At 38.7% G+C, this 27,210-nt stretch overlaps 3 protein-coding genes across 4 annotated transcripts in view; all 3 read left to right on the top strand.

Moving 5' to 3' along the window:
• prkar2aa (protein kinase, cAMP-dependent, regulatory, type II, alpha A) overlaps positions 1–18,082 on the top strand; it is a 37,056-nt gene extending 18,974 nt beyond the window's left edge. The window contains exons 3-11 of the mRNA XM_044037259.1: positions 4,045–4,080; positions 8,705–8,841; positions 10,400–10,506; positions 13,088–13,229; positions 13,577–13,678; positions 13,778–13,852; positions 14,001–14,066; positions 14,519–14,657; positions 16,700–18,082. Of these exons, the coding sequence (XP_043893194.1) occupies positions 4,045–4,080; positions 8,705–8,841; positions 10,400–10,506; positions 13,088–13,229; positions 13,577–13,678; positions 13,778–13,852; positions 14,001–14,066; positions 14,519–14,657; positions 16,700–16,824 (929 nt within the window). The 3' untranslated portion in view covers positions 16,825–18,082. The remainder of the gene's footprint in view (positions 1–4,044; positions 4,081–8,704; positions 8,842–10,399; positions 10,507–13,087; positions 13,230–13,576; positions 13,679–13,777; positions 13,853–14,000; positions 14,067–14,518; positions 14,658–16,699) is intronic.
• An 873-nt stretch (positions 18,083–18,955) lies between these two features.
• On the top strand, positions 18,956–26,880 carry hyal3 (hyaluronidase 3). Of its 2 annotated transcripts, none has more exons than XM_044037257.1 (7): positions 18,956–19,116; positions 23,386–23,682; positions 24,502–24,937; positions 25,163–25,304; positions 25,398–25,524; positions 26,109–26,198; positions 26,492–26,880. In XM_044037257.1, exons 2-7 carry the CDS (start codon positions 23,413–23,415, stop codon positions 26,777–26,779), a joined length of 1,353 nt encoding a protein of 450 aa, XP_043893192.1. In that variant the 5' UTR covers positions 18,956–19,116; positions 23,386–23,412; the 3' UTR covers positions 26,780–26,880. The 2 variants fall into 2 exon arrangements, with proteins under 2 accessions (XP_043893192.1, XP_043893190.1); XM_044037255.1 differs by lacking the exon at positions 18,956–19,116 and adding an exon at positions 19,598–20,321.
• On the top strand, positions 21,083–23,250 carry LOC122776848 (N-alpha-acetyltransferase 80). Its single transcript, XM_044037595.1, has 2 exons — positions 21,083–21,094; positions 21,577–23,250. The coding sequence occupies exons 1-2, from the start codon at positions 21,083–21,085 to the stop codon at positions 22,582–22,584; spliced, it is 1,020 nt and encodes a 339-aa protein (XP_043893530.1). The 3' UTR covers positions 22,585–23,250.
• Positions 26,881–27,210: the final 330 nt, after the last annotated feature.

A 27,210-nucleotide genomic window follows, 5' to 3' on the forward strand; every position in this document is an offset into this window, starting at 1 on the left:
GTGAAAATGTTGAACCAGTGAAAAATGAGCCCAACAACCTCTGTACAAGGAAGATGTATGGAGAGGACATACAGTAACTATTGGCCCTTTTCCACTATGGTCCCGCCTCGCCTCAGCATGGTGCAGTTTACAATTGTTAAGTATTTTTAACCTTTCTACAGTTCGGCATTGTTCGGTTGATTCTTGTGTTTGACGTCTCTTCCTGTGACAGTACTCTGACCAATCAGTGGCCGGCAGTCTAACGACGTCATGCATAATACCTACTCAGTTTGGAACCTTGCCAGAGCAGGTACTAAAAAAAGTACCTGGTACCACATGCTAGTGAAAACTTAACCTTGCTGTGCCGAGGGCGAGTAGGGCCGTCATATGTTAAGAATAAGATAACGGCAAAACCTCAAAATACATGCAAATGTGTACATAGTAATGAAATTTTGACTAGAACTGAATATTAAAAATGCAAAACTAATTTAGGTTCCTTTGTGTTTTTCACAACATCTGTGTTCAATTCATTGTTTCCTGTGTTTGGGTGCACTTGTAGCTCTTCATTTCTCTGTGTTTCATTGTGCCTCATTGCTGGGCTACCCACTGTGATCTGACCTGTTCATGAGTTTGACGTGAATCAAAGCAAATCATTTTCAGCATTTTGGAATGTGTCTTCCCAGTAGGTGGTTATGTGGCAGATAATAGCGTTTTATAGTGGATGGGGAAAAATGAAAAAGTGGAATTACTGTGGGAGATATTTAAAGCAAGGTCTTAGAAATGATAGTCATCATTTTCTGGGTGTTGTTATCATGAACTCTGAATTAACGGCTTTAAAGAATCCTAGAACTGCTACAGACTTTATACTCTTGCTTTCTCTTGCTTACTCCTGCCACTATACCTCTCTTAAAGAAGAGAAGATGTAGGAATAGAAAAGCATAGGCTGACCAAATGAAATTAGGACTTTTGAAACTCTATGAAAAGGATATAACATAATTAAATACATTTAAATATTGATGTTTTTTGTAGAATTAATACAATAACACATTTTCAGCACCAAATTAAAAATATGAGTTTATTTTTTCTATTTCTTTCAGAAAATAGATGTGATATTTCCGGTAGATTATCCTTTTCTTAAAGGGAAAAAAAAGAAGTATTCTCTTAATTTTAAGACAGAGGGAGAGGAATGGCCTTGTGAAGCTTTTGGAGGAATATGGAGGAAGGTCTGAAAGTTCAGAGTAAGTTCAGAGTAAGCCAGAGACTTTTTTCACCCGGGTGTGTCTTTGTTTGAACAGAATCCAGATCACTGGGTTATGGCAGGTAAAGAAAAAGTCACGCACTTGCACTGTTCTTTTTTATTTGTAAAGTAAAGTAAACAGATTCAACACAAATGGGGACATGACGTAAACACAATATTTAAATATATATATATATATATATATGTATATATGTATATGTATATATGTATATATATAATTAATTATTCCAATAAACTTGTATGCTAAATATGGCACCATCCATACATTTTACCTTGTCATTTTTTTCCCCCTTTTATGATTAACAAGCGACCACTTCTCTTTTAAAGTTGCAGAAAATTGACCAGTTTTTGGCATTGCCATAGAAATAGCCTGATGTAGGTAAGGTATTTTTACAAAATCACAAAGAAAGAATTTGTTTGAAGCTGATCAGATGAGTGGTTGTTGAGAAAACTGTAACTAAATTAAACTTTGGTTGATTTTAAAAGGGCTATATAAATAAAAGTGTTCTTTGACCTTTGGTTTGAAACACTTAGGTCTAGTGTGCATAATATGAGACCGAATGAGACAGGTAGGTAAAGCTAATGCCAAACCCGTCTGAATGTGTTGAATGTATCCAGAAATAACATAGATACTTGGAGTTAAAATGCAGAACTCGTAATTCCATTTTTATGTCCCAAAAAAAAGAATGAGTTACAAGACTGTTCTAATTACTAAGAGAAACATATCTGCAACATTTTATAGAGCTGATGTCACAGTGCAGCAGAACCTAAGACCATACTGTGGCTTGCTCTGTGTTGAGTGATACTTGGAGTGATCTCCATGGAGAGTGAAGTGTTAAACTTTGTCTATCTCCCCTGGTGACCAGGTGAAAGTGGTGTGTATGTGTGAGTTTCCCCCAGGCTGCTGTCTTCACAGTCTAGATCTAATGGGCTCTGACAGGATGATAATAACGCAGCAATGGACATAGACTGGGTGTGTGTGTGTGTGTTTGTGTGTGTGTGGCAGCAGCAGTGAACTCTGTCCTTGCTGGCTTGTATCAGCCCAGTGTGAGAAAGCAGGTGTTAAGTACCCTGACCTCACCCGATTGTGTGTTTAAATTAACACCCTGTTGCAGCAGGCGCACACATTCACAACAAGGACAGAAACACCCAAGGATACGATGGGCCTTAAACTTTACAAACATTGCATAATGCCAGAATCTGTTTATGTAGACAGCAGATGTACAAATGTTGACAACCAGATGCAAATGCTGTACATACACACAAATGCACCCCCACATATTCACAAAACAAATGTAAATTTGTATTAAATACCTTTTAATATGAACACTTTTTGTATTTGGTAGCACATTCACCTCAGGCACAGCCTGAAGCCAGTTCTAGTTGGTAAGTATGCAGGCAAGAGGATAGTGGTCCTCTTGGCCTGTGTTCACTCAGCTGGACGAAGTTTGAAATTTCAAAGTGAAGCTGTTCAACACCAGCAAGAGGGGCCTCTGCATTTGCCAGGATGAGTTTTAACAGCATGGGACTGGTTATCAACTAACTTAAAAATCCAAATTTAAATATTCATGCCAAGAAGTGAATGTTTACATTTTTGTGCTGGTTTGTCAGCCATGTAGTACATAGTGTGTTATAATACTACTGAGTGGGTGGATTGGAGTATATGTGAATTTCATCTGAAACTTTATTAACCATTACTGTCACAGTAGTATTTAACATAACAAAGGAATTGTTTCAACTCATAAATTAAGGTTTGTGGATCAAACGATACATTCGAGAACACCGTCATTTCAAGTGATTTTAATTTTTCAAGATTTTCTGACATGTCATGGACCAAACAATTTATTGATGAATCAGGAAATCGCAGATTAATCAATCATGAAGCTAATCATTAGTTTCAGCTTTGTATGATAATGATGATATGAATACATTCAGTTTCACAAACAAGGCAATTAGCTGTAATCTTTTGTAAGGGAGGACATTTACTTTTCAATTACGGGGTGTGACCTAGATGTCAGGTTTTGAAAGAGCAGCAGCGATGAGCGGGGTTTGATTAACACGTATATGACGTATTGCTTTCTTGAAAAAAATTATTTAAGTTTTCTATTGTTCCAGCTTACTCCCATAAAATGATAATCCATTGTTGTTTATTGTGCCAAAGGTTCGATTATGAATCATACAATTAAGGCAGCAGTGTTATTGGTCTTGCAGTTTGTATCTTGTGATACAAAAGTGTTTGTTTTGTTTGTTTGTTTTTCTGGTGCCGTGTCTGATTTACAGCTGTCACAGTCAGCTGACTCATGACACTTGTGGTTCATATTGTGTGAGCTCGGTAGAAGGCCTATAATATTTATGTCACCAAATCAAGACATGCAAACTCTCAGGTGGTTGCAAATGTTCACGAAACCACTAATGGATTCAATACTAACATAACTACCACCATATTTGGTCTCTTCTAATGCATTATACAAAATTTACTTTTTTTTGTAAGTTAATCATGTTTTCTCTGTGCATCAGTTTCTTAATGTCTGTGTGTCTGTCTTTGAGCATGTACTACTTTTTTTTTTCTCTTCACCTCTTGCTGTCTTCATCTGTTTATCATCATTATCAAACCATCCTCATCATCAGTCTCTCTCCAATGCTGGCTGTCACTCTGATTCACTCTCTTTATTTTGTCTCTGTTTCCTTTTTTGAATACTTTTCTTCCACTTCAGACATTATTAGGAATTACAAAATTGATCACAAAATTGTATTAAATGTCGTTATGTAAACAATGATTTTAATTTCAACTCTCCCTCTGTCTACAGCTCCACCACCCAGCAGATTCAACAGAAGAGTGTCAGGTATGTGTGTGCGTGTTCACCAGTGTGTGTTTGACGTCATGCTTTAAGTGACGTTTTTGATTTGGAGCAATTTCAGTCAGATTAAAATGTTTACATGCATTTTAAAAGTACAGTTTTCATCATACTAGTAGTGTAATTCAGTTATCTCTAATGTCATGTAAACAACATTCTAATTGCTCTCTCTCTCTCACACACACTCCGAGTGTATTTGCACATGCCGTGAATGTAAAACTGAGCTGCTATTGTATATTTGTGTTGTCTCTGCACCTGAGTTGTAATCTTGTGTGTACAGTGCTCTTGTTTTCTCACGCACACCCTTTGAAGTGTTTCAATTTGGGTAAATGAATGTCAACCGTCATCTCACAGCACTGCACTTCGATATTGTCCCTCGGTGTGGCAGCTGATTATCTTTACAGTTGTCCTACCATCATTGTTGACCCACCTGCCTTTATTAGTGACTTGTGTTACTTGTGTTAGAATATGTTTGATGTTGAGTTATGTATGTGGTTGTAAACATTCTAGGTCTAAATTGTTCATGTTTGTTAGAGATGTTACTACAAATGTAGTAACATGTGTGTGGGAGACGTTAAACCGTAATATATATTGTGTGTATATATATATATTGTGTGTATTTATTTTTAAACCATTTTAATTATTTTGAATCCCTCAGGGCAAACTACAAAAAGACGATGTAAAGGTTTTTGATCTATATCAACTGACTGGAAGTAAAAGAGCTGGCTTATAGTTTAGCCGAAGTTTAAATTGACACTAGGTGCATAGTCAGTCAACTTGTGACAAAAGCAAACCGTTCCAGACCTACTACAAAGGTACTTTTATTTATGTTTCTTTGTAATCACATGAACTGTTTTTACAAAACTGTTGTTTTCAAGAAAGGGACACAAATTAACTCAATTGACAAGACTTGAAATAAACAATTATAAAGTACTATTAACAATGACATATTTGCGATACTTAAGTTTTATTTTTTTTTAAAGGAGGGATTATTGTAATTGCTAAATAATCATGCGCTGCATTTATTCTCATGCATCTTGACCGGTACATAGGGATTAGATGTTATGTTGTAAAGGTCTGCCTGCTTACTTATAACTACATGAACACATTGCACACAGCTTATGTGGAAACAACCAATGTTAAGACAGGTTCTGTAAGGTGGCTTTGATGGTCAGCCATTGCAGAATGCTGTTAAGATTTTTAATGTTTTAGGAGTGTTAAAGTATTTCAGATCATTATAGAGCTGGACCACCAACACAGCTGGTAAACATAGTCAAACATTCATCAGTTCGAGAGCCAGATCTTCCCAAATGAATCCAGTTTAAATTTTGGAATGTACATGATGTATGAACAGGCAACATGGCTATTGACGGACAGTAAACAGCATAAGGTCATGCATAGCACTGCCTGTAGTGGAGAATGAACAGTAGATTAAAAAAAATTGCATTAGATTCAGTCACACCTCCAGATGAGTGAAGTGGGGCTTCTCAATGGAACACAAACTAGCCGTTTGTTTATTGTGTGTTGCCTTAGTATCTTGTTTTACTGCTCGGGGTAGAGTGAGGTTTTGACAGCATTAGGGAAATGAAGAAAATCTGATACTAACAAGTTAAGCAGAACATGATGGACCTGACTGCACTTTCTCTGTTATCTGATTCTGAATTGTGTTCATACCTGTGAAGAATACAGTAGACAAAACTAAACACTTACTCAAACATCGCTGTCTCAAAGATTTTTTTTGCTTTACAGTTGTTTCCTGATCAGCATCAAAGTCAGATTCAGACTTGCATTGTAAAAGTTTTTGTTTTGTCACTTTTTACAAAATGAAGTTTGAATGGATTTATATTGACCTGTCATTCATTCAAATACATTTGAACTCTCATCCCCCCCTGCACACAGCCATTGCCACTCCCCCCAATACTCCACCAACGTCACAGTTTCCATTACTTTACTATGGATTTTTATAATTGTTATGTTTGTAACAGTGCTGCTAGTGTTGGACTATCCATACCATACAGTACTCTGTAAAGTAGGATGGAATAAACCTGAATGGGAATTCACTGAGAACAGGAGGACGGGAGTCTCCGACAGCTTTTAACTAAAATGTAATAATGTTTCATTGGTACCATGTTAAAACATAATTTCCTAATTTCTAATATTATTTGCGAGACACACAAGTCAATCTGACTGACCTGACTTATGTTGCAAACAAAAATGTCCCTCAGGGATAATCAAGATTTTCCAATCCGATGATTGGGTTTGAGTGTGGCGCTCTTTTTATTTTCAATATTGCCCATGGATGACAGCACTTGCTCAGAGTGCACAGATGTCCCTCGTACACATAGACATTAGCCAGCTTTGAGAGTTGCAGTTACTTTAATTAATTTCCCCCATGAGGGCTTGCATCTCCAAGGTGCTGTCTCTGCTGCAGCTGTCTTTGCCCCACCACCACCCCTAAACACACACACAGCACAGCTGTAGAGCATCTTTTTTCCTTTTTTTTTTTTACTTCCATCTTCCTCCCTCTCTAACATCTTCTCCTTCAGTGTGATTGTGTAACAGTCGCTGTAATGCTTTCCCGGTTGCGTTTGACTTCAATGAATGTGAACTTTACACCCCAATAATATTGAATATCGAATAAAAAGTGACAGCTCTATTATCCATTGTATTAATATTCCTGATCAAGCTGGACTAAATGAGTTAACACGTTAACAATTCAGCAGTTATGCAGTTCTTTTGTATGACTGCTGTGAATGCTGGAAGATACGATGTTACTGAGGACGCACAGACACATACACTTAGAGACTACCGTGTGGTAAATGTCATGTAAGGAGTGTTGTCAAGTGTGTTTCTATGCACCTGCAGGAAACACAGCGACTCAGTGACAACTTCAAAATGACCTTATCAGTGTTTGTCTTCCTATGTGGCAAAACAAGTCTGTGTGCATGTATCATCTCCTCACTTTTGGGCTTCTTTAGTGTCCTGTAGTGCTGATTTCCTTATCTTCTCCTCCTGTGGGCCATTGTCTCATTTTAATTGTACAATATCTGGAAACACTTTCTTTTAAGGTCTTTGTAATAAGCTGTAATTGACAACAATATGCTGCTTATAAAGTCTCATAAAGTTCTCATAAACATAAGTCATTCCATTTCATTAGTATTGTAATTAACACATTTATTTTTTGAAGACACTTATAGGCCCTTATTAGAAATATTTTAATGGTAAATATAACATTAATATTAGCAACTTTATAAGCACTCATTTCTATAGTGTATCTCAATGTGTTTCTTTGTGCCTTACCTTCCTTGTACATTATTTACTTCAGGTGTTTGTGTGTTTGTAGCATGCTTCTTTACCTCCTTCAATATCTTTTGCATTTTGTGTCCACAATACAAGTCGTCTGTTGTTATGATGTCACTATCTGTTGTGTATAATCTGCAGAGGTTGGATTTAATTCCACAGTCTTGCCTGTCTGCACAAGTGCAAGTTATTGGATAAGAACCTGCCAATTTTCAGTCATACCATTAAAGACACATTGTTGGACTGGAGTCTTGAATGTTTTGTGAATAACCCTGAATGTGTTTATCTGTCATTCCAAACATGTATTGAAGCTCTAAAAATGTGATACTGTTGGTCAAAAACAACAAAATGCTTTTGAGTCCTCTGAGTCATTCAGTCCAACACATTTATTTCTAACATCTTGGCAGAGTGTGTAAGCAAGAAGGAGAGAACGTATCTGATGGTAAAAAAAAAAGTGGCTACTTCCTTGAACTGGGACATGAAGCATTTTGTAAAAGAAGGATAAAGGGAACAGGTGCGTGTATAGCTACAGGAGGTAGAGGAGGAGCTGTTTTATCAGCAGATGAGTTATAATGTGAAAAGAAGTGGTTGATGAAGAGGAGGCATCTTTACCCTTTAGTCCAGCTCAGTGTTCTCCAGTAAGTTTTCCCTAATCTGTAGTGTATGATTATCGCTGCTGCATGTAGTCACCAAAAATATCTTAAATGTAGTAATCCTAAATAATACTGATACCTCAAGTAGTTGAATTCTTATAAAAGTATTTATCCATTCACTTTTTATAATCATGGCATTAAAAATAGAGGCTTAGTTTGATTTTGGTTGTAAAAGCTGATTTGATTTTTTATGAGGAGAACAACAGGATAGACTGTGACAGACGAACAGATGAAGAAGAGGAGAGCATCAGATGGGTAGAGAATAGGCCGTGTTAATGCATTTTGTCATAGCTCAAAAGGAACAGAGTGTCCCACCTCTGACATTAATTTGCACTGGGTTAAGCCCTTGATGTTTCAACATCCTAATGATGCCTGTGGTGGTAGTGCAGTTTTTTCCAAGGTTGTCACTGCTTGAGCTGCCAGCAACCTGCGAGCTTGCCTCTGCTAATTGCTGCGATTTGATTTATTTTGTTTACATATCCTTGTATTCAAGGTTATTTGGAGGCTGTCGTAGCATTTACACGTGATTACTACTGTGACTTAATTCATCTCTGGACTGTATGATACTCTCTCACCTGTTTGCTCTGTCTAATTACAATGTAATCACCCAGGACATGTTATTGCAGTGTGTAAAGGGGGATTACGTGTCTTCTCTCTAGTGTGTGCGGAGGCGTTCAACCCAGATGAGGACGACGAGGACACAGAGCCCAGAGTGGTTCACCCGAAAACAGATGAGCAGCGCTGCAGACTGCAGGAGGCCTGCCGAGACATCCTACTCTTCAAAACACTAGATCAGGTAAACAATACTTTGTAACATACAAAGGAAAATGTGTGTATTCAGACACATGTTAGTGCAGAAAACAATTCACAAACATTTGAGTGAAAGAAAATCATTTCTACACTGAAGTAATAAGATCCTCAACAACCCATTCACGCCCCATTAAGATGAAGTTTTTCCTCTTGTGTATTTACATTGTTCCTTTATTTCCTGAATGTGAATTCATTAGAATTTAATACATGTTTTTCCCCACACTGATGATTTTCCTGGGGGATCTAAAATCTTGGTGTTATATATAATTTACACCATGTTAAATTTACTGGTCGTGTAATCACAACTGAACGAAATGCACCTTATATGTAATTTGTGATTCAAACGTGTTACAGTGTAGGCGTGACATTGAAAATGTGTTTTGCCACATTAGTAAAGTAATGAGAGATTTACAGAAGTACATTTCACATCTACATTGATTTATTATACACTGGGCAACGACTGGGAAATCATACAGAGCAGTAAATAATACTGTTTGTTTTAAGTTGCTTAAAATACAATGATTTGGTAAAGTTGTCTTAAGTTGTATGTGCGTTCAGTTAATGATGTTGCATGGTTTTATCGTCATGTTGACCCTCATACTATTTGTAGATGCAGAAATTACTGAATAATACTGGCTCCTGAGGCAACTGCTCTTGGACACATCAGAGCAAGGCAAAAAGGAAAAAAAATAATACTTATAGCATACTTTGCATGTGTACATTATACCTTGAACCATTACAAGTCGGGTAAATCTGTGTGTAATTGGCTAAAAACCAGGGTTACAGAGCTATAACTACGTGCCTGTGTTGATGGTGTAAGTGAAACAAAACTTCTTCATTTGGACATCAGCAGATTGTGTGGCCTGTTTTCCCCAAAGTAAATCCGGTGTCTGTATGTCTGTGTGATGCTGATATACTTGATTGACATATTTGTTTTGGCTAAGAAGATCTACTTAAAATTAATTTGATAATTTTAAAACCTATTCATGTTCCTATTGTTGCCACTCAATCCACAGAGACGGCGATATTATGAAACTGCTGGTGAAATGGATCCTGTCTGAAATCAGATACTTAAGTGGATAGATCCACTCGTAGTATACTGTATACTCAGTATTCCCTAGTGTGGTGTGTCAATTACAACAGACTAGTGTTGTCAGATGAAGCCATTTTACACTCATCGGAAATGACAACTGCCAACATGTGGCTGCATTTAAAAGTCATTTGACATGCCAATTATGTCACCACAGTCACGGAAAACATTTCTTTGGACTCCATTTTCTCAGATTTCTCACTTTGGCTATGTTGCAAAGATGGCAACTGTTGAGTTACAGTTCTTTTTTTTTATTTCAACAACTTGCATATGTATTGCACATTTACATAGCTGTTTATATATATTCACTGAAAAATGAAGACACATCAATTTAGGAAGTGTTATGGTAATAAAAAATATATATACTCCATTCTACGACTTTCTCCATTGTGCATCACACACACACATACAGTATCATCTTTGATATTCTTCCTTTTTTCCCCCCACCATCCAGGAGCAGTTCTCTCAGGTGCTAGACGCCATGTTTGAATCAGTGGTTCAACCCCAGGATCATGTCATCGACCAGGGAGATGATGGAGACAACTTCTATGTCATAGAGAGGTAAGAGGCATTCACCCATGCTGGGTCATTAAATCTGGGTTGGTTTATTGATTCAGATACTACCAGGTTGTTTTAGTCAGCTTTCATGATGGAAAAAATAAAGAAGGTAATGTTATACGGCCCAGTTACAGAACTGAGTTGTTTGAAGAGAATTAGATTGACTGAAACAGATGCTCATTAACATACACAGAGGAACAGAAATATAATATTGGCAAATAGTTACAGGTTTGTAACCTATTGAAAAAGTGCAGCAGCCAGTTTGCTGTTCTTTACTGTAGGGGTTAGGGTTCTATTTTTTTTAACATGATTATGGTCTGCGTGCATTTCTGTTTGGTATCTTTGAAGGCCATGGATGTAATTTCCCTCCTATATTGTCAATGTAAACAATGTGAGCTGCTGTGTACACAGTGTGTTGAAGGCCATAGAGGTTTTGTTACCTGGATTGGAAAACTGTAATATACTGTAGGAGTAATAAACTGTAGTAAATAAAGTACTATTATATACTTGTAAATTAGTATTACTATTTATAATAATTACAACATTAACATCAGGTAAAATGGTGAAATTATTGTTGACTTTGATTTTAAATTAATTTTGACACATTTCCTTGTCAGTCCCTGAGATTACACTGTGTTTAGAGAAATTACCATTTATCCTTCATGCATCAATAGTTCATGTGATTACTTAACATAAAACAAGATGGTGCCACCAAAGAGAGAACAGACCTACCAGTCACTTGATCACAGTAGTTCCACTTGTTGTGCACTATCTTTCTATCTGTGGACATACTGTCTAACACAGTGTGCTCCCTGACATGAGACATGTATGACCTTTAAGAGCAACACACTTTCCTAGTCATATTCTTTCACAGAGTTTTCCCCTGGCCTGTTAAAGCATAGGTAGTAGTTAATGTCACCCGTAGGGTGGGATGTGAGCATAGACACACACACACTAAAAAGAAAAGCAGGAAACAAAACAGGATAAAGTACCACATTGTTCAGTTTTTGTTTTATTATGAAGCCTTTTTATTAGGTCATTAAACCTAGTATTTAAAGTTACTTTGCTTGGTGTTTCGTCATATTAGCCATCAATATAATCACATGGGTCTCTCACTGTCAGCTGTGAAAGCTGCTAACGATTTTCAAGGCACAGCTGACTCAAAATGATAAGTCTCAACACAACCATGTCCTATAAGCATTTAGCTGCCCTCATTTGTGTGGTACTAAACTTAACATAAGGACCAGCCTTTACAGACAAATGTGAACAATCATGTTTGGAGACCTTGAAGGAAGGAAGGAAGGAAGGAAGGAAGGAAGGAAGAAAGTGGAATTCACACAGCGACCTGGCAATAAATGTATAATGGGACTGATGACATGTTCATGTGATCATTGTGGCACTGAGTTGTGACTGTTTTGACACAGCTTTAATATACAGTATAAGCACACAAGTTATTTTGCACCTGTGCCCCATCTAAAAGTCATTATAAATAATTATATCAAACATTTGAATGAACTGCTTAGTTTGCTGCCTCTGGATCTTGCATTTGTCATTTACTCTTTGCCATTATACTTCATTGTATCTCTCATAAGAAGTTGAAAGGTCTCCATTGTTTAAAAATTACTGTGAAGCCAACAAACCCTAGCTACATTTCTTTTTTTGTACTTGTGGGATGTTAAAAATCACGGAGGGCGATACCCACTGGTTGAAAGATAAAATCCTTGTTATGCACACATCCTGTCTATGCCGGAAGTCACAACCATTTGTCCTCTGGCTTTAATAGCACACTTTGATGTAGTGCAGCCTTATTCTCATTTTATCTGTTTGTGTGTTTGTCTGTTTATTCACTTAACATGCTTGTTGGTTTTTATAAATGATGAGAAATCTTGATGACTTATAACTCAATTGAGAAACTTTTAAATATAAGCAAAAAAAGTGAATTTTATAGCTCCAAAAATACGGCCATTCAACAGTTTGACAACATGAATGCTTCTTTCCCCACCCATCGCTGCACTGCTGCTGTATACACACAAACGCTCCCATGGTCTGTTCTGGTAGTATTGCCTGAGTTTCCAAGTAAAAAAAATATTTTTTTAATCTGACCGTTGGACTCAAATAGAAAGACTTTTGTATCAATAATTAGCTTTCATATATCTTCTGATGCTTTCATAAAAGTCACAGCCAAGTAGTATGTTTCAATACTGGTAAACTGAGCGCCATTGACTGACGACACAAATGATCATGGTCCTCTCGTCATGGTAATCCAGTCAAACTAAGTAAGTGTTAATACTCTACCAGTGACAAGGGTTTTAGCCCCCTAATTAAGCAAATGGTAGGATGGCTGTCTTTCCAACATGACCATTATGAAAAGCGATGCTACATATTACCTTCCCTAAATAACAGGATGGGGACACCAATCTCATCTTGACTTTTGATTCAATTATATAAATAAATCATTATTATTGTTATTGTTATTATTATTATTTTCTGCATGTGCTTTTGGATTTCATTTTATTTCTCTGTTTCTCAGTCGCTTGGTTTTCCTCATTCCCTCACACTCCATCGCTGTCTCTTCTCTCTCCAGGGGTGTGTATGACATTGTGGTATCGGGAACGTGCGTGGGTCAGTATGATAATAAGGGCAGCTTCGGGGAGCTGGCACTCATGTACAACACGCCACGTGCTGCCACCATCATTGCCACTCAGGAGGGAGCATTATGGGGTCTGGTAAGAGCATCCAAATAGAATAAATATGCATAAATTGTAAAAGCAGACAACATGGTGTGTGATTTGTTGTATTCTTACTGTATTAAGGTGGTATAGACCATTTTATAGTTGTTTTTTGAGCAAATAAACCAATGCTGAGGTTCATGGGAAATTATCGAGGTCGGGTTCACTTACCAGTATGCATGATTCTTAACATGCCCAACATGTTAAGAATGGAGTGCTGTTATCTGTGAATGGAGCCAGTGTTTTGCCCTGTTGTTTATGCTGCTGCTCCCCCCAGTGGTCGTTCAGAGAAGGACCACACAGTCAAACAGTCAGAGAGGTTTACTCATGTTTGTTGTCCCTAGGACCGTGCCACATTTCGTAGACTCATTCTGAAGAACAATGCCAAGAAAAGGAGGATGTATGAGTCTTTCATCGAGTCGGTACCTTTACTCAAATCACTGGAGGTGAGTTTATAGCTAACATGCAATGTTAGCATCGACAGTTTAGCCCATTGTTTCTCTTCTCTCAACTTCCCAATATATCGACCTCTTTTGTCTATGCAGGCAACAGAGAGGATGAAGATAGTTGACGTATTAGGAGCGAAGCAGTTCTCAGATGGTGAGCGTATCATCACACAGGTAAGAACCAGTAATGGCTGATTAGGTTTAATACAGGGAGAGAATGACTCCACTCCAGCATTTGGGGTCTCCTCATTTATATTACTCAAGGCCTAATTCCTGCTACCAAGGAGTGTAATGATAACTTGACTGTTTTCTTCCTCCTCAGGGAGACGGGGCTGATTGCTTCTACATTGTAGAATCTGGAGAGGTCAAGATCATGTTGAAGAGCAAAGTAAGATGCTACTCCTCTCATTCCTTCATTTTCTCCACTGCTCCTCTCTGCGTTTTACTTTTTACTGTGAATGACAATTTGCGTCACTTCTTCCAGTTTTACTCTGCACTTTGCCAGCTGTCTTTTCTCTCTCATTTCAGCAGTAATGAAGAACCCATTCATTAAAGAACTGAGGCTTTTAAATATTCTTTGTTTTTGCTGGTCCAGGAATATGCATAAACATAATAGTGGTTTTATTCTTCTGCTAGATGGTTACAATGCAGAGGATTCTGACAGTGACAACCCACACTCCCCATTAAAAACCATCAGAGTACAAAAGTGTTTTTGCCTAGCAACAGCGGGAATCACAATTGTCTCAGCTGCTGAGTGCGTCTCTCTGTGGGGAAAAAGAAAGAGGTACTCGGAGGTTCCTAACCTTTAATCCCTCTCCTGTTCGTCTCCCCTTCCTGCAGACGAAGGCGGACCATGCAGACAATGCGGAGGTGGAGATTACACGCTGTAACAGGGGTCAATACTTTGGGGAGCTGGCCTTGGTCACTAACAAGCCCCGAGCCGCCTCGGCCTACGCAGTTGGCCATGTCAAGTGTTTGGGTAAGACAGAACACCCTCCTCCATGTTTTGATTTTAAACCAAAATAAAACTGATAATGATGTAATTGTATGTAATCCGCAGCTTCATTTAAGTATTTCATCCTGTGTCCAAATGTGATACTTTAATCCAAAGTATGTCATTAAAGTCTTTTTCACTGTGTTCTATGATATAATGCATTCTGTTGTCCCTTTCAGCCCATTCATTCTCAATGAGATTTTTATATCAAGTTCTTAAAATGTTCAATAAATCCCATATATATATATTTACTTCATGTTAAGAGCAATACAATTAAATTAATAATGCCTTATTCCCACAAAAAATGTCAGTTGTAATAACTGTCTTTTAGTTGAACTGTTACTGTAAGTAGATTATCAAGAGATATGCACTTTTGTAAGTCGCTTTGGATAAAAGCGTCTGCTAAATGACATGTAATGTAATGTAAAGTGTCACTTGTGTTTTAATCAATTCATTATTCTGTGGTTCTTCAACTCATCTGCCATCACCTATTTTTGTGGATTTGAAGGCCGTTCAGTATTGTTTCCGCTTTAATGTGAGTTCAGTATTTCAACCTCTACAGAATATGAGCAGCTCTTCACTTTTTAAAACGAACACTGGATTTTTAATGGGTTGTCATGTTTTTCTGTCACCACAGGAAATCAGCTTTGAATTTTTTTGTTTGTTTGTTTCAGCTTTGAATTCATTTGTTTATTCCACAGCTTTGTTTTTTTCATGGTAGACGTAATCAGTCAGTTCTCTCTTATTCTTATCTATTATTTTTTTCCATTTCATGATTAACAGTGCACACAGTTGGTAAACTCACTGGCCAGCCTGTTTTGTCTGTGTAATGTTTGTGTTTTTGACTAACAGCTGCACAGCTTTGAAGCAGAGGAAATGTCGCTCAGTTGTGTTGTAGCAGCCCACACATCTGTTGTTGTCTCTCTCTTTGTCACACATATAAAACACCTTTAATCAGGAATGACAAATATCTAAGATCAAAATAATCAGCTGTCGATCCTTGTTTGTTATGACACCAACTACTGTTTCATGTACCCTAGTCTACTTACATACGCAATGGCGTATGTAAGTATAACTAGGCCTATGCAGAACAAACATCGAGTCGTAATTACTAGCGGCGTTGTTGCGGACACTGTCCACTGTCTCTCTCTGCCATTTACTTGACATTCCATTCAGAACAATGAGCGAGTAACGATAAGCAAGAGAGAGCAAATTATGTGATGCCTGGGAAATTTAAATTCCAAGATCTCTGGCTCACCAAAGAAAATTACAAAGACTGACTTTGACCAAGATCCCAAGGACAAGCACTTGTCAAATCAATCAAAGTGGACGCCATGGGCCAAGCAGCGCTTATGTGTTGCCCTCCCATCTTAAGCTGTGTCAGCACATTCGGTCCTTGAATTTGAGGCAATTGGTCCTTGAAAAGTCCTTGAATTTGTAAATAACAACCAAAGTGTGGAACCCTGGTTGTTGAAGGAACAAATGGGGTTCTTATCTGTTCTATTACTGCTTCATTAATGTGTCTGGGAATCCATCTGTCTTTTTGTCTTATGTCTTCATTAGGGTTTATCACATCTTTTTTTATTTCTTTTCCTGTGAAGGGCTGAGAGGCGGATGTTGCTGTCATTTGTTGGGTTCATGTTACTCTGCTTCATCATGTGTTTGTGTCTGAGTGGTTTCTTTTTTAACAATGTCCAGACCCACACATCCCTCCCTCTCTCGATTGGAGTGGTCCACTGATGTTTTACTAAATATTCTCTTGGACAAAGCCTAAGTGTTTTAGCTTGTTGTTAAAATTGCTGCCAATAAAACCCACAGGCATCCTCAGAATCTTTAACTATATATGGGATGACAGACTGGTCATGTTACGTTTTAAAGCAAACAAAAACAGACTTGGATTGTTTTCATTTGTTAAGTGTTTTGTTATGACATTTCAATAACTGAGCAGCTGAACTGAACCACACCTAACATCTTACTCTTACTCTCTCTCTCTTTCTCTCCTGCTCTCACTCTCTCTCACCTCACAGTAATAGACATCCAGGCGTTTGAGCGTCTCCTGGGCTCCTGTAAGGAGATCATGAAGAGGAACATCGCCCACTACGAGGAGCAGCTGGTAGCTCTGTTTGGCTCCAGCATGGACCTGAGAGACTGAGCCTCCCACACCACCCTCCGTGCCTTCTTTTACACACACACACACACACACACACACACACACACACACACACACACACACACACACACACACACACTCACGTACACACTCGCATACTCCAACCGACATGTCATGCAGTGGCTATACAGACTCATAACTTTTACACAGTCATGCAAACACTTGAAAGCTGTACTTGGCTCACCTGAAGGTACATGAATCCACACAGACACACACACACACACACACACACATACTTTTATACTGAAACCTGTACAAGTACTGAGAGATGCCCACATCACTTGGTTTGCTCACCCTGATCCACAATACTAGCTCCACACACTCCGTCCTAGCCTCACTTTGTGGAGAAGCACACACACAAAGTTAGCTAAAGGCTACTCACTTTGTTTATTGAGCCAACTCAAACCTCTCAGTATGAATGTTTTTGCTGCAAAGACCTTAATACAGGTTAAAGCAGTGTGAGAACACAAAACACATATAAACACACCATCATGCTTCATACGTGCAGGCTTCACACGAGCACTTAAACAACTCGAAATTGTTCCAACAATCCTCAGCCAAGGACTCATCAGTACATACACAGATAAATACACACACACGCACACATACAGATACTCAGAAACACATAGGCAACCACACTTGCAAAAACGGACACATTGTGGTAAAATGGAGACAAGAAAAACTAAAAAAAAAATCTCTGAAAAAGAAAACAAAAAAATGCAAAAAAAAAAAAGGTGATATGTTTAAAGAACTTTTAGAAATGTTTTATGAAGATTAAAAAAACAGAAGCTTTGATAAAATATTATTTAAATAAAAAAAGTGTTTCCTCTTCAGGAGGCCGGGGTGCTGAACTTTGTCAGTGCGCTCCATTTCTTCCTCTACTGTTGTTGATTGAGTTGAGTTGAGTTAGTGATGGTGATTATTACAGTACCACAGAAGAAGCAGTGAAAATAATAACAACCCTACGTTTTCTGGGCCATTGTTATTCTATCATTGACGCCACACTTCAATGTATTGAATTAATTATTAATGTATTGTTATTATGTATTCTTTTTTTCTTTTTTGTTTTTGCTTTGACCAATTCAGATAAAATTCAACATCCATCTCTGACAAAATGTAAAAAGAGAAAAAAAATTCTAATAAACTATAGTGCTTATTTCTCCTTGATTATCCTTGAATGAGTTGTCCTGGATAAGAAAAAAAACTTTAAAAAAATAAAGAAAACATTTTGTTAGAAAAATCTTTCTCTTTATTGAAATTCTACTTGCACTCGCTGATAACTTCAAGATATTGTGTGTGTTGGTGGCAAAACAAAAAGCTGGAGATTTTAATTTAAAAAAATAAAAAATGTCTGTTACTTTCAAACCATTGTCAAATGGCTTCACAGGATGCAGATATCTTTGCCACATGACTGTTTCTCAGTATAATGGTGTTTTGTTGTTGTGTCACCCGGGGACGTTCCCTCACTGCACAGAGAGGGACGAGTCATGGCTGACTGAGGGATGATGGAGGAAACCTAACAGCTTTTGCAGACTCGCCTGCAGAGGAGAGGAAAGTCTGATGTCAGTGGGTAGCGATGGTAGCAGTGTTTCAGTACACATCCATTTACGAGGGATTATTTGAATATATAATTCAAGTGTGTTTAAGTGTATATTCCCTTAAAAGTAAAACAAAAATAGTATGTTTCTGTAGCCTTAGAACAAGCCTTTTGCTTATATATCCTTTCGTGTATATATGAAGGCCGCTGTGTTTCCCAGATGTGCTTTTGAAAAGGAGGGTTGAGCAGAGGAGTTCTGTATTACAGTCTGCTCTCTCATCATATGTCACACACTGGAGCTTTTATTTAGTGTTGTTTCAGTCTGAAAATTTGTATTTCACAAGAGATTATATGCATATTGACATAATATCACATGTTTTGTAAGAACTTTGTAGATTACAGGCGAGTGTTTTGAATTTATACTACACTGGAAGTATGTATAAGATTTAACAGCGTTGATCATCCTGTCTGATTTAAAATACACTGTTTGTGTCATACCACCCCAATCCGCAGGTAGGCAGATGCGACCGCGCACAGCAAAGACTCTCAACGGTAACATTTCCTGTCTCGGTGGAGACATTTTTGGCGGTTGAAGACTGACCGGGGATCAGATATTACCGCTGGGCAACTGCTGCTAATGACCTGTGGAGGAGTGGAAGTTAACCGACTGCAGACCAGCTGTCACATATACACGAGGAGGACCAGCGCCGGCCACTAACCGCGTCACTAACCAAAATGTAGGTAACGTTTAATGGTGGTGAGAAGTGCATGGTTCGCTAATAAACACTAATGTTTGTGTAACTTGTACTCGGCGTGCTCGCTGCTTAGCATGTTAGCTGGAAGGAAGCAAATGAGCCTGTTAGCATATAGCCACGACTCCTATCACTGTCACTGTCGTAGTTCACCTAATATGGAAGTGCAAGAAAGGAGGAGGGTTTATACTACAGAAAGTTACTATTATGGACTGGTTTACAGCTATACTGTTGTAGAAGTATTAACCTTTAACACAGCTGCAACTAACTATTCTTTTCGTAATCGAGTAATCGTTTGGTCCATAAATTATCGGAAAATGTGTTAACCAAACCTTGAAATGATGATCTCGAATATCTTGTTTTGTCCACAAACCAATATTATTACATTTCAATTATTTCTTTGTTATATGAAGCAAATAAACCAGTAAATATTTATATACATTTAAGATGTAAAATCAGAAAGCTCGTTATTTAATTATTGAACAACTAGACGATTAATTTAGTAAAAATTCTCGGGGTGATGGATGATGGTGACCACGATCCCACAATGCAAAGTGTCCACACATCAAACATTTTACCTCAAAATATGACACTTTGCTGTTTACATAGTATAATATCTTTGATTAATATTTATTTTACACAGTAGGGCTTGATGCGTTGAAGAAGAATAATGAAATGTATTGATAGTACTTAAAATAGGTATTGTTGAAGAGTTAAAAGTAACATCATCATAAATGTAATCATAGTTGTCGGTACATATGGTGTGCTTCAGTTGTCATACTCAAAAGTTGGAATTTTATTGAGGTTGCGCTGACTTTCCCAGTTGTTCCAACAGTTTCCCAATCTGACCCTTTAGATCCAGCCTCGAAAACGAACCCCAACATAGGATTCCAAAATGGCAAGCTAGCACTCGTACAAATACTTATACCTATAATGTTAATTGCATCTCTGCCTTTTTTGTTTCATAGTAAATTAGTCAATTATCCGTGGACATGTTGTGCCACTGTTGCTACACTGCCTGTTTTGTAAACAGTGTCTCAAGGGAAATCTAGTGGTTCTCTATCTTATCACTCAACTGCTAGTTTCCTGCATTTGTGAAACATCCTCTTTTCTTTTTTTTTTGAATTTTGCATTGATGTAATTTTTTTAGTCATCTGAATCTGTTTCACAGGCAGCGTTTCTCTCTCTGGGTGAGTTGGTAGTTTTTTGACAGCTTAATTTACTTTCTTTTATTCTTTATTTTCTCTCTTTTCATCACGTTGTCTATTTATTCGCAGTTCCACAATATGAATTTCAACCTCCAATTTTGTTTAAGTTAAAAGCTACAAATCATTCTTATTAGTTATTGATACCTTATCAATGTGTGAACAAAACACAACATTCATTTATTCATTTATTCATTCAGCTTGCATAAACATTGGACAATAAGGGCTAATCATTTTAAATGATAAGTGGTGTATGAATTGATAAGTTTACACATTTTTCATGTTTTAAAAATGTGGCATGAACAGTTTGTGGAAATTCTGAATAGAACTTTAGAAAACAACTATCACGATAACTAAAACTTAAAACAAGAGCCAGGAGACAGAATCAGAAAATAGTGTACGTACACTGCATCACAGTTCCGTCTTCTTAGCAAACTTTGTAATAAAAATGTGTCAGATTCAAGTCGACTTCACCATTTGGACTGATCAGAAAGAATGAAGACAAAATAAAATGGAACACATCAAAGGGCCGACACTTAGCATTTGAGGATGAATGACTGTTCAAGCAAACTAAGCTTCAAATTGTGTCTCTAATCTTATTAGTTGTCAATACATTACAACAAAATATGATTCCTCTGGTGATTCTCCTGCTGCATTCATCATATCTGAAGAGCAATCTCTGACATTAGCCAGAGTTCATGTCTGAAAATGACGACATCTCTCACCTCCTTATGCATTTACTTAAAATGAAAAGGGAGGTGAGAGCTGTCGTCAGTTAACTTCAGCCTTAACCTTTCATATTTGAGATTGGTCAGGAGTGCAGTAATTTAATCAAATGGCCTTTATACTGGATGTGATTGTTATGGAAGCTGTGACTTGACATCTTTACCTTTTGTCCATTAATGGAGTGTATTTTAATAAGGCCTGCTCCCACTAACACAAGTAAAGCACATCTTACTGAAACAGCAGAGACTACTAACATTTGATTCTAGACAGAGAGGGAGATAACTGAGCTGTGGAGCTGTCAGTCAGTAGACAGGCTGCTCAGATAATTCAAGTATGGTTTTTCCAGTGTCTGGTTGATGTGAACTTTGTCACAGGGGCGAATGTCATTTTGGAGTATATCTTTGATAATTTAACAGACTGTGATGTAATCAGACCAACCATAAAACTGCATGCTCAGAACCTTTTTCTAATATGTAACACTGAGCTGAAGGAGGTGAATGAAAACTGACTTTAGTTAAACCCTGATCACCACAGGTCTGAACCATTAACATCTGTACTTTCCAAACCACTGACTGAAGAGGAGCTGAGCACTGATCTGCGCCGCATCACCGTATCGCACTGTCGGACACAATATGTTGAGAAAGTCTGTGAGTTGTCAAAAGTGGATGGAAACATTGAAGAGAAGCCTCACGCTGACTGCAAACAACCAGGGAGGATCCATGCGGTTCCGATCCACCGGCGTCCAGATCTGCTGGTTCCATGTGCCGACCTGGTCAATTCTGAGTGGCAGAGGAGTCAGGCCGCTCGGGTCCACTCCCTCCAGAAGTCCTGTCCAGAGTTCCCCGTCTGCCTGGTTCTTCTGCAGGGACACAGAGAGACAGAGAGGCTGCTTGGACACGTCAGACTGTCCCATGTCGTGGGTCACAGTGGCAGCCTCTTCGTCGAGTCGGTGGTTGTGTCAAAGGTGGAGCGAGGGAAAGGCTATGGCCGGACTTTGATGGAGGAAACTGAGCGCTACGCAAAAAGCAGAGGCTATAGGCGCTTGTGCCTCACCACCCACGATAAGCAGCACTTCTATGCACACCTTGGCTACGTGCTGTCGACACCAGTGCAGAGCGCTGGCGCTATGACATCGTTTGTTCCCATGGAGATGCTTCTGAGGTTCTCCAGAATGCCGAGTGTCGAGATGAACATGCGGAAACCGACACTGATGGCTGCTCAAATACCACAAGGAAACAGAGACTCTCAGGGTTCTAGTGTTGTAGGGTCACTGCTATCTTCTAGTCAACCTCCTTCTCCTATTTCCATGCTTCCTTCACAACCTCCACCCTCTTCTATTTCCATGCTTCCTCCTCCTTTCTCTTCTGTTCCTGCTCCTCTCCCGCCACCTACTCCCATCATCCCTCCTCCACCACCTCCTCCCCCTCAGTCTGCAGGGCAGCTCGTTGTACAGACTCTGACTGAAACTCCCTACAGAGATGCCAAAGGAACTCCCATCTATTGGATGCACAAAGACATTTGATGAACATACAGTAGGATATACTTGGACATGGGCTGGCTGGCATCAGTGCACACGTGAAAGGGGAGGTTACACGTGCACATTTTATAAAGACACATCTACACCCATGGAACATACATACCGTCAGTAGTCTTACAGATACACAACGAACAACTTGAGGATCAAGTGCAGTGCGGTTAAAACTTGTGTTTGCTTAAAGCAAACAAAGGAGCCAAAAATGAATGAATGGATGGAGTCATTTGCAGTGTTACAGCAGCATAGATGGTAAATTAAAAAATAAAAAATAAAGATAATACATAGATGGTCAGAAGATACATTAAAAACTAGATATTAAATTTTAAATATTTTCACAAACCAAAATGTTTCACTAGAATGCACAGCCAGACATGTGATGTACTGTGAACGCTCAAACAGAATAAATGATGTTGCAATCCAAAATAAAAACCTCAACCATTTAAAGCAGTTAAATGTTCTCTCTGGGAGCTGCTCTGCATCTCAGAAAGGTATAAACTCAATTCTGTATTTGCTGCTGTTACATTACTGTAATTTTATACGGGAGGTTGGAATGTGCCTTTTTAAAGTTGCAAAGTTGTTTTTCACTTATAAAACTGAGATATTTCTCCTTATTTTTTTAATGGTGAAAATTAAAGACGATCCATTAGAACTTTCCTTTTTTGTGTTTCATTGATGTGTTTTCATGATTGTTGTAGCATGTAGCTTTGTCCTCACAATGTTTCACAAGCGCACAGAATCTTAATATTCCTCATCAGAGCGTCTTAATGACACCTTTCTGTCTCCCATCAGGAAGGAGACGTCAGCTTGTGAGCAGCCATGGTGCTGCCTCACCTTCCTCTCTACATCCTCCTCCTCTCTCTTTCTCCACACCACTGTACCTCACTGTCTCAGAGCTCCACCCATGGAGACCCTCTCCTCCACACCACCCTGCCCTCTGTGACTGCAGCAGGACCGATCCTGGAGGGCCGTCCCTTCGTCGTCGTGTGGAACATGCCCACAGCGCGCTGTCAGGAACGCTACGATGTTCACCTGAACCTGGGAGACTTTGACATTGTGGAAAATCGACGGCAGAGATTCCAGGGACAGGTGGGTCAACACAACACCTCTCTTTAGTGGGATGTGATACTTTTGTGAAACCCCAGGATGAAGTAAAATATACAGGATTTGATATATTACTATATTACTTACTATATGATATATTACTATATTATATTAGGATTTTAAGATACATTTTATTCAATTGCTGCACAGAATGGACTTTCCAGACAGGCCACGGATATAAATGTATATCTCTGTGGTTATTGTTGAATTTTATTTTTTAAATATGATTTTTTGCAGTGTTATTTAAAAATGTACTTCAAATGTAATGCTTTAGAGATTATACGCTGCAGTACAGTCCTACAGAAGACCAGGTTCCTAATGTATGTGTTTTGTCTCAATGGGACTTGAAAGGTCCACTGTGAACGTAAGAGGATTTTCAGCGTGAAATGCATGTAACATCCATTGTTGTGTTTTCAGTGGACTACTGTATGATTACCTGATACTAAGAATAGTTGATTTAGAGCGAGTTCTCTTTATCTGTATTGATTGCAGGTCCTTTTGCTTTTAGTCCACCGTATTTCTTCCAAAGCCGAGAGTAGACAAACCAAACCCTGGCTACCTAAAGACCAACACAGGTTCCCCGACACACCAGATAGACAGACACATTTACTTTATTAATCCCAAACCTAGGGAAATTCCTGATATATGGATGAGGTGAAGGGTATTCGGTTGGTTGGGTGTGTGCAACTTCTCCCCTGAATTCGCCATGAAATTCTATAAAGCTGACTTTGCTTGTGTCAAGCAAGAAGGACCAAAAGTTTGAGATGTTTTTGTGATGATTCTGTGTTTGACTGAACTTTTCAGAGAATGACCATCTTCTACCGGGACCGCTTGGGATTATATCCATACCTCTCTCAGGATGGCAGGGAGGTGAACGGAGGAATACCACAGCTTGGCGATCTCGCCGCTCACCTTTCTCTCACGGGGATGCAGATGTCCAGTTTGCTGCAGCCAAACTTCACAGGTTTGGGCGTCATCGACTGGGAGGAGTGGCAGCCAATATGGGAGACAAACTTCGGGACCAAGATGGAGTACCGCAGGTTGTCCAAGGAGCTGGTTAAACGCAAGAGCCCGGATTTGTCGGACAGGGCTGTGACATCACTGGCGAGGCAAGAGTTTGAGGAGAGCACTCAGAAGTTCATGGAGGAGACGCTGCAGTTGGCGGTCAGCCATCATCCCAAGGGATTGTGGGGGTTTTATGGGTTTCCTGTCTGCTTTAATAAACACAAGAGGAAAACAGGTAGGGCAAACACAGCTTTTTGGACAGTATGTTTGCCGTCTTCTGACGTTCATTGTATCTTCACATAGTGAGGGTTAGTAGTGAAATGTATTGTAATAAAATATGTTGCTAGAAATAATCATTTAAGTCTATTTAAAACACTATATTAATATGTATAATAACACAATGTGTTATTTTATTGATAAAATAGATGATGTTAAATAGACTTGTTTCTCGTGTGACCAGATGAGAGCTACACAGGACGCTGTCACAGGGGGACGAGACAGCAAAATGACCGTCTGTCGTGGCTCTGGAGACAGTCCACTGCTCTCTATCCCAGCATCTACCTGCCACAGAGAGGAGTGACGGATGCACCTCTCATGGTCAGGTACAGAGATTCATATATTCCTTTGACATAAATATGAGTCTGTTCAGGACTTGAAATGAAATACTGATGAAGGCTTCTCTTCTCTCCACTCAGACACCGTGTTCTGGAGGCTTTGAGGGTTGCATCACTTTGGCGCCACAGCAGCAACACCAACCACAGCACACCAGTGCTTCCCTACGCCCGGCTAGCTTTCAGACACACTCTCAACTTTCTCAATAAGGTAGGATGTGTTGCAGCACACAAATGTACAAGCACGTAAAACTTAATGGAGTAGCACTCCCTGAGATGTAAAACTTTAAAACAAATAAACAAACGTTTAAAAAATGATGTGTAAATACAGCAGAGAGTGGCATGGTATAACTGTAACACAGGGCATGTATGATGGAGTTTAAAGTCCTTGTGTGAGTGATGAAGGTCTGCAGGTCCTTAAAAAGTCTTAAATGAAATGTTGAAAACTAAGTTCGTTTTTGATGGGTCTTAAATATTTTTTCAGTAAATGTTTCATTTGAATCGTTTTTGTGTTTTCCTTTTACATCCAAAACATTTGTACAATGTTCAAAACATATTACTGTTGTTTTAGATTACTGTCCATTTTGAAACTCTTAAATTTACCTCGTGTAAACCTGTGGACACCCTGTACTGCTGGAACAATAACTACATTGTGATTGGACCAAAAGAGTCACATGACGGAGCAATTGGAAGACAATAAAATTGGTATAATGTGCCATGTTTGACAAATGATTTCATGATTCATTTGTCAGTGTTAATTACGAAAAAAAAGTCTCCATATGCATGTGTACGCAGACAGACCTGGTGCATACACTGGGGGAGAGCGCATCATTGGGTGCTGCTGGAGTGGTGCTGTGGGGAGAGCTGAAATTTGCCAAATCCAAGGTATGTAGAGAGAAAATATTACTTATTAGGTACACAGGACACCACAGAATGTGGTTGGAGCAGCACTCAGTGTGGTCTTCTGCTGCTGAAACCAGCTGATGGTCTTCTGCATACCGTTGATCTTTGAGTTAGTGTTGCCTTGTTATTGTTTCAAACCAGTCTGGTCATTCTCCTCTGACCTCTGGTATCAGCTTGGCATTTTCTTTGTACCTATGTGTACCTAATTAAGTGGCTGGTGTGTGTCCATCTGTGCTTATGTTTGTACAAAACCATCTCTCCTCCCACAACTCCAGAATCAGTGCATCCTCCTCAGAGACTATGTCCACACCGTCTTGGGTCCCTTCATACGAACGCTAAGGTCTGACACCCTGCACTGCAGCCTCCAACTTTGCCATGGCAACGGGCGCTGCACCAGGAGACGCCGCAACTCTGGTCACATGGTGTCATTAGGTCAAGCTATAATCACAGACCCTCATGACTTTACCAGTAACAAACCTTTTTATGGTCACTTCAAGTGTCATTGTTACCCAGGGTGGACTGGACAGAAGTGTCAGGTGATGGTGAAGGATGAAACCACCTAGAACAAAGAGTAAACCACACTTTTCATGTGAGAACAAAGACATAACAGTGTGTCTGCTCCCTGTGGGGATGTACAAGTAAAATAAATACATTTGGAAATGTATGTTTATTTTTGCATGTATTTTAAAAAGGTAAATATTTCACACTTTTTCAGTTTTTGCCCTGACATGGCAAAATGTAACAGTAGGACATGAAGACACAATCTAAGTAAAAATCTGTGACAAATAACACATTCATTTTAAATTAAAATTAAAATGTAGACATCATGAAAACATTACTGTCTCCATTAACTCGTGAATAACTTAATATACACATTAGTGAGTTTTACTGTACACGCTTCCACAAACTATTCAGATGAAGTAAAATATGTCACTGTCTGACACTGACACTGTTTTAGATAAAGGTCATCTTATTTCACATCAGATTGAGTTTG

Source organism: Solea senegalensis, linkage group LG11 (assembly GCF_019176455.1).
Source record: "Solea senegalensis isolate Sse05_10M linkage group LG11, IFAPA_SoseM_1, whole genome shotgun sequence".
Taxonomy (NCBI): domain Eukaryota; kingdom Metazoa; phylum Chordata; class Actinopteri; order Pleuronectiformes; family Soleidae; genus Solea; species Solea senegalensis.